Source organism: Dendrobates tinctorius, unplaced genomic scaffold, assembly GCF_039654945.1.
Source record: "Dendrobates tinctorius isolate UK_male_01 unplaced genomic scaffold, ASM3965494v1 ptg000089l, whole genome shotgun sequence".
Lineage (NCBI taxonomy): Eukaryota > Metazoa > Chordata > Amphibia > Anura > Dendrobatidae > Dendrobates > Dendrobates tinctorius.
The window spans coordinates 6,780,247-6,798,077 of record NW_027361757.1 but is presented as its reverse complement, the minus strand read 5'-3'; the positions used below and the strand labels follow the sequence as shown (position 1 = coordinate 6,798,077).

The following is a 17,831-nucleotide window of genomic DNA, read 5'->3' as shown; positions in this document are numbered from 1 at the left end:
TCAAGGGACTTTGAGGAGGACTGCCAGTTTCCAAATTGTATTGGGGCCCTGGATGGCAAACATATCAGGGTGCGTAAGCCGCCGAACTCAGGGTCCCAATTCTTCTATTATAAGCAATACTTTTCTGTTGTATTGTTGGCTCTGGTAGACCCTCAATACAAGTTTATAATTGTTGACATTGGGGCCTATGGAAGGACGGGAGACTCTAGAGTCTTCAATACTTCCATAATGGGTCGGCGGCTACGCACCAACCAGTTGGATCTACCACCACCACGCCAGCTACCAGGCTCCCCCGAACAATCAGTCTCTTATGTCCTTGTGGCAGATGAGGCCTTTCAGTTATCACGTAATGTCATGAGGCCATATCCCCGGCGCAACCTTGACCACAGGCGCAGAATTTTTAACTTGCGCCTATCACGTGCTAGGCGACTGGTGGAGTGTTCCTTTGGGATTCTTTGTGCCAAATGGCGGGTACTCCAGTCTGCCATTCAGTTGAGTGAGCAACATGTGAATGAAGTTGTGAAAGCCTGTGTTGTTCTGCATAACTTCACCAGGATACATGATTGCTCCTCCTCTGATGGTGTTGTGCGTAGGCCGGACAATGTGCACAGGGTGAGACCACCTATCATCCCTCAACGTAGACCGCTCTCTGGCCTCAAAGTGCGTGATATATTCACTAATTACTTTATCTCACCTGAGGGGGCTACTTCTTGGCAAGAGAATGCTGTGTCTATGTTCTAATTTTTTTTGGGTCAAAGTGTGTCAAAATATATATTACTCAAGCCTTTTTATGATTCTATGAGTGTTTCTTTGCATTGGTTGGTGTGTTAGTATGTTGTGAGGGATAGTGAGAAATCACACAGAGACGTTAACTAGAGTAGACAAATTTTTAGTTTTGCCTTTTTTTTTGGGTTTTGCTTAAAGGCAAACAGCCATAACACAAATTTGGCAATGGCCAAAATGACCCTTTGGGCCTTCGTTAACTTGATGTAACATTAACATACCAGAAAAAAAACTGCAACAAACATTATGCAATAACAACATTGCTGCATGCCTACATTAACCTGGATTAGGCAACAAAGGGTGAGCTCCATCACCAAAATAAAGTCAATAAGATAACACTCACATTTCCTCATAATGTTTTCCAAACATAGAAAGATTCCACCATGACAGGCAAGGCTACCTCACATCTTTCACACAGATATTACCTGTCTGTAGAACAGACAATATTTAAGCATGCTATACTGGAAAGGATGAAAATACAAAACTCACTTGTTAAGACATAGAGAATGCTGGTCGCCTCATATTGGTTTACTAGAGAATGCTAATAAAAAAGTTGACTACTTAACTAAAGGCAAGCACGCCTTTCCTATGCATTAGCAAGTGATTAGTGTATTTTCATCCTTTCAGGTAACAGTATAGCGCATTTAAATATTCTCTTTTATACACACATGTAATATCTGTGTGAAAGGCGTGAGGCAGCGTTGCCTGTCATGATGCATTGTTTCATATGTTTGGAAAACATTGTTTACAAATGTGAGTGTTAAATTATGTTCTAAATGTTGGTGAAGGAGAACACCTGTTTTTTTGTCTAGATTAGAAGCACCAGTTACATGTCACTGGACATCTCCAAAGTTTTGATTCATAAATCCTCATATGTAGGGGAAGGGGAACGGGGAGGAACAGCCTGTGGGTGCTGCTGGACATTGTGGCCAACATCGCCCTGTGTGGGGCCATACTGTTGCCCATGATGCTGTTGTTGTCCAGCCTCCTGGGCCTGTTGGTGATACTGGCCAGAGTAATAATGATGATGGTGAGGGGCTTCTTGTTGGCTATGGTAGGCCCGTGGCTCATACCCACCAAGATAGCCAGATCGTCCCCAACCAGGTTGGGACCAGCCTCCAACACTGGGTGGGTACAAGTGGCCATATTGGTGGGGTTGGCTTGATGAAGACATTTGGGGCTGCGGAATAGAAGGATGGGTAGGGGGAGGAAGGGGTTGAGGTGTTGGCCCACGTATTAGGGGCTGTTCAGACCCTGCTTGAGCAAGCATCTGTGTGGATGGTCTCATGCGCATTAAATTTCTTGGTGAGAGCTGCCACCTCTCCAGAAATTCAAACACCTCATATGGGGTATTGGGGGGGGTGCTTGCATCAAGCAGGATCTGAATACACACCACGGAGCCTGACCTCACGGGTAAGGGCACGGAGATAAAGGGTGAGGCTACGTGCATAGGCCTCCTCACCATCATCTGTAGTGACTCTGGACAAGTAATTCAGCACCCCAGTGTCCACATTGGTCCTGCTCTCTTGAATGGCGACCTGGCGCCTTCTTCTTATTCGCCGTGTTGCTAGAGCAGCCTGTGGGGAGGGCCTGATCTGGGCAGTTGGGCTGCTGCTCAAGTTGCCCATCTCTTCCAGGATGGGTGAGGTTGCAGCTGCAGACCGTCCTGGTGGTGTGTTGTGTCGGGCAGCCATTGTGTGCTCTTGTGATGCCTCCTCTTCAGACATCCTTCTTGTAGGGGGAGAAGATGGGCCAGCCACCTCATCCCCTACAGGATCAATAACGGGCTCTGCCTCTGAGGCCGTTCCTCGATCCGTAAGGTTGGATTGAGTTCTGTTATGAAATAGAACAGAGGCAAAAATACATCAATATTTTTGTCCCTATAAAGTATTTGTGTAATGTTTTTGTGTCATGTGGTGTGAGGTATGTACTTACGGTCTCAGAGCCAGAATTGGGGCGAGGAAGTTCAGCCGGTCATAATATATATATTTCCGCTTGACATGGCCAGCATCCCCACTCCTGGGCCGCTGCTGGCGTTCCCGGCGGTACTGGTCCCGGATGCTTCTCCACCGTTTCATCACATCTTCCACTGCAATGTGACAGGAAAGATTGTCAAAATCACATATTTGAGAGGTCACATTTTCAAACAGTAGTCTAGGCATTGGGCCTTATGGGGTGTGCGTTCTACCCATGGTGGCATATGTAATTGGGCCGATCCCCAGGGTCTCATTAGCTCCCCTGAAACTAATTTTTGTGGCTAGGAGGATGAGGAGCTTGTGGCCTAAACCCCTAATTATGGCTGTGTGAAGCCACGTGTCACATCCTAATGTAACGGCCTCATGAGGCTAAAATTACCTGCCCAGGAGGGGGGGGGGGGGGGGGCTGATTGTAGAGTCATTTCATAGCGCGCGCTAACGTTAATTACATTTTTATGGGTGCACTTACGAATTTTCTGCTGCTCATCATGTGGTCTGTCACCGAAGTCATGGTACATCTGGCGACAGATGCGCCTCCATGACGCCTCCTTTCTTGTGCGGTTCGCATAGTTTGCGTCGCGTGGGTCCCATATTTCTGGACGCTCCTGCACCAGCACAATTAGCATCTCCACATTTATGTAAGTGGACGCCATGCTGCTGCTGTACTCCGTGGAGGCTGACTTCCTGGATGTCTGGAGCGCTTTTTGAGCTCATTTGCATGTCTACGCTTCCTGATGATGGATTGGCCCATTTCCTGTTCACCAGCCAAAAGACCTGCGTATTGCTCGCAGGTCACACGTGTGTTCCGTGTGTAATCCGTATTTTTTGCGCACCCATAGACTTGCATTGGCGTGCTACGGGCGTAGTACGCTGACAATCGCAGCATGCTGCGAGTGGCATGGAGCGGAGGATACGGAGGAGAAATATACGCCTGGTGCGAGTGACCCCATAGAGAATCATTGGTCCGTGTCTAATGCGTGCTTTTTGCGCCTCTCACGCACCCGTATTCCTCACCAGTGTGACTCCGGCCTAAGGCTACTTTCACACTAGCGTCGTGCGACGGCCGTCGCCCTGCGTCGGGGCGACGTACCGTCGCACGTTGTGAAAGTTGTGCAAAACGGGGGCAGCGGATGCAGTTTTACAACGCATTCGCTGCTCCATTGTAATGTCCGGGGAGGAGGGGGCGGAGTTTCGTCCGCGCATGAGCGGTCGAAAATGGCGGAGACGATGCACAAAAAAAGTTACATGTAACGTTTTTGTGTGCGTCGCGGCCGCCAAAACACGACGCATCCGTCGCACGATGGATGCGACGTGTGCCCATACGTTGCAATGCGTCGCTAACACAAGTCTATGGAGAAAAACGCATCCTGCGGGCAACTTTGCAGGATGCGTTTTTTCTCCAAAACGACGCTAGTGTGAAAGTAGCCTAATAGACCGATATATGAGGCTGCCATATTGGAGTCAAGAAACCCACAGACAGTCTCTGCGTTGCAGTCTACACTTCGACCGAAACACCCGGATGTGTGACTCTGACCCTCCATATAATGAATGGTCCATGGCCCTTTGTAAAGTCATTTCAAAGAATAAATCTTGTGCTAACTTTTCTATCAACTACACATAAATTGACCCCTTTAAAGACCAGGTCCAATTCGGCCTTAAAGTCCACTCTTTTCCAGCGTCACATTCCAGGAGTCAAATTTTTTTTTTTTTTTTTTACACATAGATGAATGATGGCTTGTTTTCTGCAGGATTAGTTGAATCTGTCGGTGACACTGTTCTGGGGGTACAACTAACTTTATGGGAGGAATACTAAGAAAAAAAAAATCCCGCTGTGGTTTTTTGACATTTTAAAACTTGTGCCTTGAATTTGCTGCATGAATGACAGCGGGGTGTTTGCCCCTGCCACAGTTTGTCCAAGGTGTCTTCCAGTCAGTGGTATTTTGCCGCCCCCATCATCCCCCGGAGTGAGATTCAGTTGTTCTCAGAGCCGGTTGTCAAATTGACACCTCTGACTCTTTCCTGGCGCCTGCGCACTGCAGCACTTTGCTCTGCCCTGAACATGGCAGAGACATACGCCTGCACAGGAGCGTGATGCCGAGGAGACTTCTGTGGATGACACAGGGACGTGTCATCCACACGCACCAAGAAGGACAGCATCGCAGGAAGATGGGAAGTGCCGCACTAAGAAGAGAGACTCCCCTTGGACCGGTAGCGTTACCGCCAATAAGAACTACTGCGCCAGCGTTTCCCAAGCCGTCACACAGATGACAGCGTGGGAAACATCATAGGAAGCCGGTAAGACGCAAAACAAAATCTCAGCAAATCCGCAAACCTTTTTTTACACCTGTGTTTGTACTGCGGATTTGGCCGAATCAATTGAAGTCCATGGGTGAAAAACGCTGCAGAAACGCTCAAAGAATTGACATGCTGCAGAAAAAAAAAAAAAAAAAACGCACTGCAAATACTCAAGGAAAATTACTGATCATGTGCACAAAACTTCTGGATTGTCATTGAATAATAATAATAATAAATTTTATTTTTATAGCGCCGACATATTCCGCAGCACTTTACATTTCAGAGGGGATTTGTACAGACAATAGACATTACAGCATAACAATAATCACATACAGTAGATTATAACAAATACCAAGAGGAGTGAGGGCCCTGCTCGCAAGCTTACAGTCTATGAGGAAAGAGGTAGACACGAAAGGTGGGTGGTAACAGTTGCCCTGATTGTATGGACCAGCCATAATGTTAAGTGTGTCATTGAATTAGCTTGCATAAAAGTATTCCATAGCATTTTTGGCCCATTTCCGTAAGGAAAAAAATGCCGCAAAAACGCATCAAAAACGTACCATGTGCACATTGCCTAATACATCACCACAACCAAATTTTGAGTATTTGAGGAGGATTTTGAGAGTTATTGCTCAGTTTCTGTAATGGACAAAAAAAAAAAATCAGTGTGAACACACACTAACTTAAACTTTGTTTTTGGGAGTGGAAACTCTCCAAATCGTCATCAATCTAAAATGTCCTAAGATTTGATGCTTTTATAGTTTTAACATAGGCATGAAGCTACGTGTACAATATCAGAACCACCATCAATATATATAACGTGGCATTACTGTTGTGGTGAACAATTAAGCAAGTTGAAGATGACACATTTCCTTTGTATTTTTAGGTAAATAGTTTTTTTTTTTTATTTTACATATTAAAAATTACAAAAAGTAAAATGGGCCGATGCAAAACTTTCGGCACCCTTGGACATTTGTGTACTCAGATAACACTAATCAAGGTTTTAGACCTTAATTAGCCTGTCAGGTTTACGGCATGCACACCATCACTGTTACGAAAGGCCAGGTGATGCAAATTTCCCAGCTTTATAAAAGCACAGCCTCCTCTAAGGCTATGTGCACACGTTGCGGAATTGCCACGGAAATTTCTGAAATCCATTCCACAGGAAATATGAGAGCAAATCACATTTTAATTTCCGCCTATTTCCCGCGGAAAAACTAGCGATTTGCAAGCGTAATTAACTTGCAGAATGCTAGCGTTTTCCAAGCGATCTGGAGCGTCGCTTGGAGAACTGATTGACAGGTTGGTCACACTCGTCAAACAGTGTTTGACGAGTGTGACCAACTTTTTACTATTGAGGCTGTCTATGCGGCATCAATAGTAAAAGATAGGATGTAAAAAATAATTTAAAAAATCGTGTTTTTCTTACCTTCCGGCGTCCCTTTACAGCGTTCCCAATCATCGTGATGCTCCAGCAGGTCCCGTTCCCAGTGATGCATTGAGGCAATGACCTTTGATGACGTCGCGGTCTCGCGAGACAGCTACGGTATCGCGAGACCACGACGTCATTAAAGGTCATTATCGCAATGCATCACGGGGAACGGGACCTGCCGGGAGCATTGGTGACGTCTGGGGACACTGCGCGGGACATCGGAAGGTGAGAATATGATGTTTTTTTATTTTAATTCTATTTTTTACAGGGATATGGTACCCACAGCCCGGAGGAGAGTCTCCTCTCCTCCAGTCCGTGGGTACCATCCGCAAATGTTCTGCTTACTTTTCGCATGGTGGGCACAGCCACATGCGGAAAGTAAGCAGAACATTGCATTCCTATGTGGGCGGAATCGCCGCGATTCCACAAAATTAATGAGTATGCTGTGTATTTTTCCGTGATGCGATTGCGCCGTGGAAAAATCCGCAGCATTTGCACAGCATTGCAGTATCCCATAGGATTCCATGGGAGGTTTTTTTTTGCGTTTTCGGGGCAAAATTGTGAGTTTAAAAACGCTGCGAAAATGCAAAAAAACGCAACGTGTGAACACAGCCTAACATTCTGCCAAAAAACAGCAGCCACTGATTCTTCTAAGCAGCTGCCAAGCACTGTGAAAATGAAAATGGTGGAGGCCCACAAAGCAGGAGGAGGCTATAAGAAGGTAGCAAAGTGTTTTCAAGCTGCCCTTTCCTCAGTTCAAAGTCTACTGTATTTTTTGGATTTTAAGACGCACTTTATTCCCCCCAAATTTGGGGGGAAAATGGGTGTGCGTCTTATAATGCAGATATATCTTACCGGCCACGGTGAAGCAGGGACCCAGCTGGAGGAGGAAAGAGTGGCACATTCCTGGAGGCTGGGGATAAAAGTGTGTAGCAATTTGCACCGCTGTGGCTGAAAATGGGTGCGGGGGTTTTGCCAGCATTTTGTGAAAGCCTGAAGCCCCCGCATATCCATTACTGCGATGTGGTGGACTCCAGAAAAATGGCTGCCGGGGGCGGCGCATGCTCAGATTGAGATCTCGGAAGACGAGATCTCGGCACCCAAGATCTCAGTCTGAGCATACACCGCCCCGGCGGCCACTTTCCTGGAGGCCACCGCATTGTAGTAAAGGATATATGGGGGGGGCGGGCTCTGGGCTTTCACAAAATGCCGGCAGAGCCCCCTGCACAACAGAGCACCGCAGCGGCGCACATCGCAACACCCCCTCATTCTAGCCTGCAGCAATGCGCCACTCTTTCCTCCTCCAGCAGTGACCCTGGGACCCCGCTTCACAGCAGCCACCACCCCCGGTAAGCAATAAGACGCATGGATTATAAGAGGCACCACCATTTTATTAAAAAAAGTTTTTTTTTCCCTATTTTTCTCCTTAAAGTTTGGGGTGCATCTTATAATCTGCAAAATACGGTAATGAAGAAATGGCAGTTAATAGTGGAGGCCAAGAAAGGTCTGGAAGACAAAGCAAAATTTCAGAGAGAGCTACACAGATGAGTTCTGGAGGCAAATCTTCTAGAACCCAAGCTTGACTGCAAAAGACAAGCATAAAATTCACAGTCAGAAGTATACAAAAGAACAATAAACAAGTCTGATGCACTTTGGAAACAAGTCCTATGGGCTGATGAGGTTAAAATTGAACTCTTTGGCCACAATGATCAAAGGTATGAGTGGAGAATAAGGGGCACAGAATTTCATGAAAAGAACATCTCGCCAACCATTAAGCATGGGGGTGGATCAATCATACTTTGGGGTTGCGTTGCAGCCAAAGGTACGGGGGAACATTTCACGGGTAGAGGGAAGAATGGGTTCAATGAAGTTTCAACAAATTCTTGATGCAAGCATACCACCATCTGTAAAAAAGCTGAAGTTGAAAAGAGGATGGCTTCTACAGATGGATAATGATCACATGAACTAATGAAAAGGAGATGCTGCGAGTTGCTGTTACCAGCCATCATCAGACTAAACAGGAAGCACAGTACTGATGAGAAGTCATCAATATAACAAATACATTAATCGTATTTTTCGGACAATAGGATGCACCCTAAGTTTAGAGGAAAATAGGGAAAAAAAATAATTTTTAACTTATGATAACGAGCAGGTATGTCAGGGGACACAGGTGCAACTTACAGGCGAAGGGGTGGCGTTACATTTTCCGTCATTTGACAGCAGGAGTGGGGTGATGCTGCAGGCCCTAAGCTAGTTGGAGGGAGTGTCCTGCCGATGCAAAGCAGGAGAGGAGCCCCCCCAACTACGCACATTGATCTCCTGGTCTTCAGTAAATTGATGTGGGAGCCCACTGCGAGGTCTCCACTCCTGCCTCGCACCACAGGGACCCTCCCTCCTCCTAGCCCAGGGCCCTCAGCATTGCCTCACTCCTGCCACCGGCTTCCTACAGCGCCCCAAACACCCACCCCCATCCGTAGCTACATTCGGAATTTAAGACGCGCCTTCATTTTCATCTAAAATTTTGGGGGAAAAAAGTACATCTTAAAAGCGGAAAAATATGGTACATCCAGGTACTTTATAGGCGACAGATCTCTGAAGTTGTTCCCATCCCTTTTATCTCCATGTAGCCAAGATGCAATGGTGAGATAACCTCAGAGCTGCTCTCTCCAGACTTCCCGACACTGCGCCCTTAAAAATAAGAGTATCATTATACTGCCCCATACATAAATATCTCACATGCTGTGTCCCAAATAAATGAAATAATTTCATCTTCCTGTGCAAAATGCCTCCCTCTAAAATACCCCCAACACTGGTCCGCTCCATAATGTTCCCCCTGTGCTGCCTTTCTATAATGTCTCCCCACATACTCCTCCTTTCTCCACCAAAACATCACCTTTCCATATCTCCTCCTCTGCATACACTCTCCCCTCACCCTACTGCCCCTCGTTCACAACCGCAATCGCCCCATATTGTCCACCATTATGTGCCCTCGCAGTAACACTATTCCTACCCTCACATAAAATAACATTCAGACTATGTGCCCACGTATGCAGAAAAAAACGCACTTCTTCCCAGGAAAACCGTGCATTTTTTTGCGTCTTTTTTCACGTTTTTCCTGCGCGAAATTCAAGCACTTTCCAAGTGATTTGACGCATCGCTTCGACATGATCAGCTCTGGCCCTGATGCCCCATGTTCTCCTCATGAGCATCTGTGCCTCTTTAAGGCTGTGTGCCCACGTTTTTTTTTTTTTTGTTTTTTTTTTTTTTAAGCGTTTCCGCAGCGTTTGTGCCGGCTCAGACGCTGCAGAAATGCTTAAAAGAAGCTTAGAATTAATTTGCATGCGTTTTTGGCTTTTTGTGCCAATGCATGCGTTTTTAAACGCTCAGGAATCGCTTAGCGGCTAACAACACAGTATGCTCATTAATTTCCACATTGCTGAGCGTTTTTAGCCTTCCCCAATGTTCCCAGAAAACGCGTGTCAAAAAACGCGTCAAAAACGTGCAAGAAACGTGCGGGAAAAAAGACGCGCATTTTATGGGAAGCGGATCAGTTTCCTGAGCGTTTAAAAACACTAACGTGGGCACATAGCCTTAATGCTTCCCGTTATTGTATTTGCCATGCAGCAGCTGCCTGACACTGGCCACTAAATGTGTCTGCCATCCAACCGAATCTGTCTCAGTCCTAGTAATAAACCCTCGCCCTGTTATCTCTGCACTGAACCCCAGGCCCCTACATTCTCCTGTCACCCCAAACCGAGCCCCTCATAACAATACATCCCGCACTGACATCACCCTGCTCTGGGACCTGTTGTCACCCACTGACATGCCCCCTTCCCCTTAATTGTCCTACACCAAGCACAGTTATTGCACCGCATCCCCGTGATAGCCCAGGACCAGGCCCCCAGCCCCAGACTAGACCCCTCACTGCATTATCACCCCGCACCAGGCAGAACCCATCACAGCCCCGCACCGGGCCCCTCGCCACATTATCGCTCAGCGCCGGGCCCCTCACCCCATCACAGCCCCGCACCGGGCCCCTCCGCCTGTTGCATCAGCCTGCACGCCGTGAAGGGTTAAGCGCTCCTGACTTCATTTCCTGGCCCCTCTCCCGCTTCCTGGCGCAGGGACCGAGGCTGAAGGGCGGAGGAGAAAGAGAGAAGGAAATAATAGAGGAGCTGCAGCCAATCCGCCCGCACCGAGCGCCCTCTACCTCAGCCCCGGCTCCTCCCAGCCCGCCGCTCTCTGTCCCCTCACCACCACACTCACATAACTCCAGGCCAGAACCATGTCAGCCGGACACCAGCACAGCCAGAGCCGGGCCATCCCCACCAGGACCATCCCCATCAGCGACTCCTCTCAGCTACCTCATGACTACTGCACCACCCCCGGGGGCACCCTCTTCTCCACCACCCCTGGAGGTAAGCCGCGGCCTGCAGGCCTCGGAGCCTCGCTCTGCAGCCGTGCACATGTCATGCTGGGTGGGGAGGACGTGCTCCGTGCCCTCCGTGTAATGGAAGCTGCAGGTCTGCAGAGCACATGGGGCGGGAGGGCGGCGGCGCCCACATTGCATAACAGGGAGGCGGCGGGGCCTAGAGCGGCTGCTGTCACTTTAAATCCTGCTGTTGTCTGTGCGCAGGTGACGGGGTCAGTGCTGGGGCTCCCTGCTGTACCCTGTGCTCGGGGGCTCCCCTATATACCCTGTGCATATGGGTGGGGGCTCCCTTGCTGTACCCTGTGCACATGGGCTGGAGGGCTCCCTATATACCCTGTGCATATGGGTGGGGGGGCTCCCCTGCTGTACCCTGTGCTGGAGGGCTCCCCTGCTGTACCCTGCGCACATGGGCTGGAGGGCTCCCTATATACCCTGTGCATATGGGTGAGGGGGGCTCCCCTGCTGTACCCTGTGCTGGAGGGCTCCCCTATATACCCTGTGCATATGGGTGGGGGGGCTCCCCTGCTGTACCCTGTGCTGGAGGGCTCCCCTATATACCCTGTGCATATGGGTGGGGGGGGCTCCCCTGCTGTACCCTGTGCTGGAGGGCTCCCCTATATACCCTGTGCATATGGGTGGGGGGGCTCCCCTGCTGTACCCTGTGCTGGAGGGCTCCCCTATATACCCTGTGCATATGGGTGGGGGGGGCTCCCCTGCTGTACCCTGTGCTGGAGGGCTCCCCTATATACCCTGTGCATATGGGTGGGGGGGCTCCCCTGCTGTACCCTGTGCTGGAGGGCTCCCCTATATACCCTGTGCATATGGGTGGGGGGGCTCCCCTGCTGTACCCTGTGCTGGAGGGCTCCCCTATATACCCTGTGCATATGGGTGGGGGGGCTCCCCTGCTGTACCCTGTGCTGGAGGGCTCCCCTATATACCCTGTGCATATGGGTGGGGGGGGCTCCCCTGCTGTACCCTGCGCACATGGGCTGGAGGGCTCCCTATATACCCTGTGCATATGGGTGAGGGGGGCTCCCCTGCTGTACCCTGTGCTGGAGGGCTCCCCTATATACCCTGTGCATATGGGTGGGGGGGCTCCCCTGCTGTACCCTGTGCTGGAGGGCTCCCTATATACCCTGTGCATATGGGTGGGGGGGGGCTCCCCTGCTGTATCCTGCGCACATGGGCTGGAGGGCTCCCTATATACCCTGTGCATATGGGTGGGGGGGGCTCCCCTGCTGTACTCTGTGCTGGAGGGCTCCCCTATATACCCTGTGCATATGGGTGGGGGGGGGCTCCCCTGCTGTACCCTGCGCACATGGGCTGGAGGGCTCCCTATATACCCTGTGCATATGGGTGGGGGGGCTCCCCTGCTGTACCCTGTGCTGGAGGGCTCCCCTATATACCCTGTGCATATGGGTGGGGGGGGCTCCCCTGCTGTACCCTGCGCACATGGGCTGGAGGGCTCCCTATATACCCTGTGCATATGGGTGGGGGGGGCTCCCCTGCTGTACCCTGCGCATATGGGCTGGAGGGCTCCCTATATACCCTGTGCATATGGGTGGGGGGGGGCTCCCCTGCTGTGCCCTGCGCACATGGGCTGGGGGGGCTCCCCTGCTGTGCCCTGCGCACATGGGCTGGGGGGGCTCCCCTGCTGTGCCCTGCGCACATGGGCTGGGGGGGCTCCCCTGCTGTGCCCTGCGCACATGGGCTGGGGGGGCTCCCCTGCTGTGCCCTGCGCACATGGGCTGGGGGGGCTCCCCTGCTGTGCCCTGCGCACATGGGCTGGGGGGGCTCCCCTGCTGTGCCCTGCGCTGTGGCGTCAGTGCTGGATGACTCCCTGCTATACCCTGTGCACATGTGCTGGGGGGGGCCCCCCTGCTGTACCCTGTGCACATGTGCTGGAGGACTCCCTGCTCCGCCTGCTGTTCCCCTGTGCACGTGCCCTGCCCTCTGTCTTCACCTTAGATGGTCTATGATGGTGTAAAGCTGTACACTGTCACTACAAGGAAAGATGGCCACCAGTGATAACCATGAGGCCCAGTGCAATGGTCGTTACCTAATTTCCTTAAAGCAACTCGATTAGTGGAATAATTAGGAGTTGCGCCATATTCCTCAGTGGGGTGCCCGGCACACCATGCACTTGTCATCGCACTTGGCCTTCGTCTTTGGTGTAAACCGTCTGCGCTGTCCTGCCTCGCTCCTTGGGTTATGTTCACGTGACTTTTTCAGGTGTAGTTGGGGCGGATCCAGTACAAGATCTGCCTGAAAAACTTTGTTTTTTACCACTTCAGTTTTCCGCAGGCGGTAAAACTAAGAGCGGGCCGCTCCTAAGGTGATGCCTGATCTGAAGAGCTCTGTGCTTTACGGTCAATAAGATGCCGGGGCGGCCGCTGCTTCTGGAGCGTTTTGTCGGCAAGTTTTCTTCAAAAACCGCATGTGTATTTTTTTGTTGTTGAAGGGAGTTAAAAAAAAAAAATGCTGGGGGGGAAAAAAGGCCGATAAACGTAACGTTAGTGAAACAACCAAAATATTCTAAACGGCAAAAGTTCAGGGTTACTGGAGGCGAGTGTCCTGCAGAGTCATCTGCTGGAAAAAGGCTGCATGACAGTCATGTGATCATAACCCTTAAAGGGATTTCCTAGGAGACTGTCCCTTGAACCTAAACCTGTAGAGGGGTTGTCTGTTTTTAGAAGGGTCCCCCCCCCCCCCTGCGATGAGTTACCCACAGTGCCCCTGCTGCTGTGATCTGTCATTCTTTGCAGCGCCACCCATGGTTAAGTGAAACATTACAGTGGGTAAAATGAAATCAATGTAATGTGCCGTCTCCGGGGTCCTCCAGAGGGGATCCCCACCTGGGTATATGAGCATGGGGTGAGTTAAAGGGAGAACCTGTCAACAGTTCAAAGGGGGCAGTTTTTTTTCTCTTTTTTTTTTTTTTTTTTTGTCTCCCATACTTCCCTGAGTATTGGCTTTTTTTTTTTTTTTTTTTTTTTAAACCCACCATACGTCTCCAGAGATATGGGCCTTTTTAGTACGTGCTAATGTTTATGGTCTTTACAAGGGGGCTTTGCTCACAGGATTTTCTGGGGGCGTGTAGGCTGCTGTGGGAACATCAGGTGTAAAATAAGAGCTAAAATTAGCTAATTTGGAGACTTGTCTGGCAGTGGAATAGTCACCGCTCAGCCAGGTGGTGTGGGGTCCAGGAAAGGTTGTCAGCAGAATGCCCCTTCATCAGCCTACAATAAGGTGCATGGCCGCCTTACAGGAGCTCCCCCGCCATGATATTGCTGACTTACCAGTATCACTTGGCACCCCCACAATAGGCTGATAATGGCTCAGCGGTGGCCACATGTAACCTGAGCGGCGGATCACTGCTGGCACTGAGTACAGTCCTCAGCTCCTATCCTGGAGGCCAGTGGCGTGCCCGCAGTACTCGGCAGGGGCCACTATACATTGAACACCCACATCTGGACGCCCGTGAAGCCAATACCAGCAGACACCTGCGAGTCTGATATTGATGACCCATCCATCCTAATGATAGGTCACTAATATATATGCCCAGAAAGCCCTTTCAGGTCTGCCTACCTCTCCAGAGTCCTTTGTGTGCACTGTTGCCATGCTGCTTTGTGTTACGACACGTTGTCCTTAGTGAAGTCACCATGATGGATAGTAATTGTCGTCAGCAGCTGCACGACTGTCGTAAGTGGAGGGCCGCCGGAGGGTGCTGAAAAATAAATATGGGTTCCCTATGGCTATAAGTTGACTTTGGTCATACGGGTGTGTTGTATCTAATAATTGCAGTGTGGCCGCGTTGTAGTCGCCTACAAGTAAGTACACCGGGCCTGCGTCATGTATGCGTGTTTTTACTCTAAATCCACATACGTGCCACTACTGTAATGGCTTCCTCTGTGGCCTCAGGGAATCTGGAAATTGCCCTTTGGAGCTTTGTGCAGAGCTCTGTGTGGTCACCACGGGTGTCAGGCCGGTTACACCACTTCTGTCGGCCTTTTGCTGGGTAACGGCTGCAGTCCGGAGGAATACTGCGTGAAGCTGCTGTACACGTACGTAACGTGGGACTGTCACGTGCCGGCTGCACCTGCGTTTCCTGCATGCCTCGCGGCAAAGTATCAGATGTTACAATGTGTCCTGTGTAATTGTGCATTGATACAAAGCATTTCAGATATTTCTATACAAGCCCTATGACTGGCGGTAACATTGCCCTGCGGGGCGCGTGTGCACAAGGCTGGCCACCAGCGTCTTGCCGAGCCCTCCAGAGCACTTGAAATTGTAAACAAGGTTGGGAGAGTCAGGCCAGCCCCATGACTGTTGCACAATAGTGCAGGGAAAGTGAGGGGGAGGCGACTAGAGGTGGCATGACTGCAGAACTTCTCTAATAAACAGCCCCTCTGCTGCATAGGAAACCTAAGGCAAGCTTGTTCCTATGTCACGTGTGATTTGAGCCCAGGGCTCGGCCCTGTTTTCTTAGACTACATGGCAGCTATAGTACAAAGTCAGGACATTCTTGGCCTCTACAGCGAATCCCCCCCTCCCCTCGCAGGGTTATTGGCCTCCTCTCTACACTCTAGGAATGCTTCAAGCTGTGGCTCTGTTTCGCATTTCACCAGGACACAAACTTGTGCTGCTTCAGGCCAGCGATCGATTTAATTTTGCAATATGCTGAAGTTTAGGCCAAGTTCACACGTGCAGTATTTTACATCCGTATTTGTAAGCCAAAACCAGGAGCGGAACAGAGTAAAAGTGTAATAGAAACACATCACCACTTCTGGATTTATCACCAACCCCTGGTTTTTGCTTCCGAATACGGATATAAAATACTGAACAAAGAATGTGGCCTTATAAGAGTATGTGCACACGTATTTTTTGTGCTGCGGATTTGTCCCCGCAGATTTTGTAAAAATCCGCAGGTAAATTTCAGGTCAGAAGACCTGCGGTTTATCACCTCTACAATGGAGGAGATGGTAAACCGCAGCGGAATCCGCAGAAAAGAAGTGACATGTCAATTCTTTCTGCGGATTTGAATCCGCAGCAAAACCACGCGGAAAATTCCGCAGCATGTGCACAGTGGTTTCCATTCTACATAGAGTAAAATGGTACAGTACAACACAGCAGATTCTGCTGCGGATCCGCAGGGCCAGAAACGCTGCAGATCCGCAGCAAAATCCGCAACGTGTGCACATAGCCTAAGAAGTGTTAGTGAACTGCTAAGGTCATTGGCAGATAGCAGCTGCCTGCCTCCTGGGCCTCGCGGGATCAGGCCTTGGCGTTGCTCTTATTTTGTTGCATCGGATTCTGTGTTTAAAAAATTCTGGAAACTGAACTCTAGAAGCCACTTTGACGGCGTACTCACATGTAATTGCACAGCACTGAGCCGCACCATATCACATAGATAATATGGTGTAAACAGTGATTTGTCTTCATATATAGTTTGTATGTGGCCAGGATGATTAGAAAGTAAGGTCACACACTGCGAAAAGAATTTAAGAGATTGTTTTGAAAGGAATCTGTCACCCAGGTTTTGCCACCTAATCTGAGAGCAGCAAAATGTAGAGACGGAGACCCTGATTCCAGCCATTTGTCACTTACTGAGCATATTGCTACAGTTTTAAAACAATAATTTTATCTGCTGCGGATCTAGCAAGTCTCTGAATGTTGAGCCCTCTGTAACCCCATCCACATCACTGATTGACAGGTCTGTGTACACTGTGCATAGGCAGAAAGCTGACAATCAGTGGTGGGGGCAGGATTACACAGCTCATGAATTTGGAGAACTACATGGCCGCAGGGTTAGTAGTGTTCTAGTGATCTATTGATAAAACTGATTTTAATGAACTACAACAAGAAACCCTGTAAGTGGCACATAGCTGTAATCAGGGTTTGTGTTTTTATTATGCAGCTCTCAGTTGGCAAAATCTTGGTGACAGATTTCCTTTTATTACGTTACACACATGTTTAGAAGGAGTGTTTTTTAAAATCTGTTTATGATATGTAAATGAGGCCTTTGACTAGTCGGTGGGGCGTTGGTGTCCCCAGACTAGTCGGCCCATTTGGCATGTCATCCTGCCCCTGTGGGTCTGATGTCTTCGCCAGTACTATACCTACTGCACTCAGATGTTCCATCACTGCATTGACCCTCTGAAGCCGGATGTAAGTGTCCTGACTTCAGAGAGGCACACTGCGCGTGATTGGAAGTCTTCTTCGCTCCTAAGACAGGACGCGTACACCTATTGTAAACAGACTTTAGAAATACTTCTTATAAAGATCTGTTTGTGTGTAATGTAATACTGTACAAGGGCTGTTAGGGAATTTATGTATGCACACACAAATGCTGGTGGTTCTGGGGTCACAGGGGACCTGACAGGTTCCCTTTAAAACATTATATAGATGTCCTAATGAAGACAAGCAAGCAAATGCTGCTCCAAAAATTGAACGTATGAGGTGACAGTATTCCTGTATTGTAGAATCATACATACATACATCTCGGTTGGCCAGAAGGGAAAATTTAGGTACATACAGTCAGGGCTGTGGAGTCGGTAAGCCAACCTCCGACTCCTCAATTTCTGTGACTCCGACTCCACAGCAGCACTGGTCACTACTGATCATGTGCATAAAGTGCAGCACAGATTCATCTCCACTATAAAAGCCATTTATAGGACATTTCATAACTTTCCCAAATTCTTATGAAAATACATTCAGCACATCCTGCAGTGTACTACAGTACTCGATGTATTATATATTTTAGGAGTCTGCTCATTTTATACTGACTCTGACTCCACAGCACTGCATACAGTTAAGCTATGGCTACAAGGTGATGTCTCGCAACACTGAAATCACAGCGACATTGATCGTGATGATTTCCTATGGTGTCGTGCTATAACATCGTTGAAAATGT

The 17,831-nt window shown here is 49.2% G+C and overlaps 2 protein-coding genes across 2 annotated transcripts in view; one reads left to right on the top strand and one right to left on the bottom strand.

The window, feature by feature from the left end:
* Window positions 1-873: 873 nt before the first annotated feature.
* Window positions 874-3,159, bottom strand: LOC141098198 (uncharacterized). The gene is made up of 2 exons (XM_073585790.1): window positions 2,719-3,159; window positions 874-2,616 (listed from the first exon to the last, which is right to left on the bottom strand). Exons 1-2 carry the CDS (start codon window positions 2,943-2,945, stop codon window positions 2,154-2,156), a joined length of 690 nt encoding a protein of 229 aa, XP_073441891.1. The 5' UTR covers window positions 2,946-3,159; the 3' UTR covers window positions 874-2,153.
* A 7,441-nt stretch (window positions 3,160-10,600) lies between these two features.
* EIF4EBP2 (eukaryotic translation initiation factor 4E binding protein 2) overlaps window positions 10,601-17,831 on the top strand; it is a 28,927-nt gene continuing 21,696 nt past the window's right edge. The window contains exon 1 of the mRNA XM_073585791.1: window positions 10,601-10,904. Coding sequence (XP_073441892.1) covers window positions 10,772-10,904 — 133 coding nt within the window. The 5' untranslated portion in view covers window positions 10,601-10,771. The remainder of the gene's footprint in view (window positions 10,905-17,831) is intronic.

Excerpts from the sequence above, each read along its gene's own strand:
- LOC141098198 (XM_073585790.1), bottom strand. The coding sequence starts at position 2,945 with ATGCCTAGACTACTGTTTGAAAATGTGACCTCTCAAATATGTGATTTT. Across the intron at positions 2,617-2,718 it reads CCAATTCTGGCTCTGAGACC|AACTCAATCCAACCTTACGG; the intron begins GTAAGTACATAC and ends ATTTCATAACAG.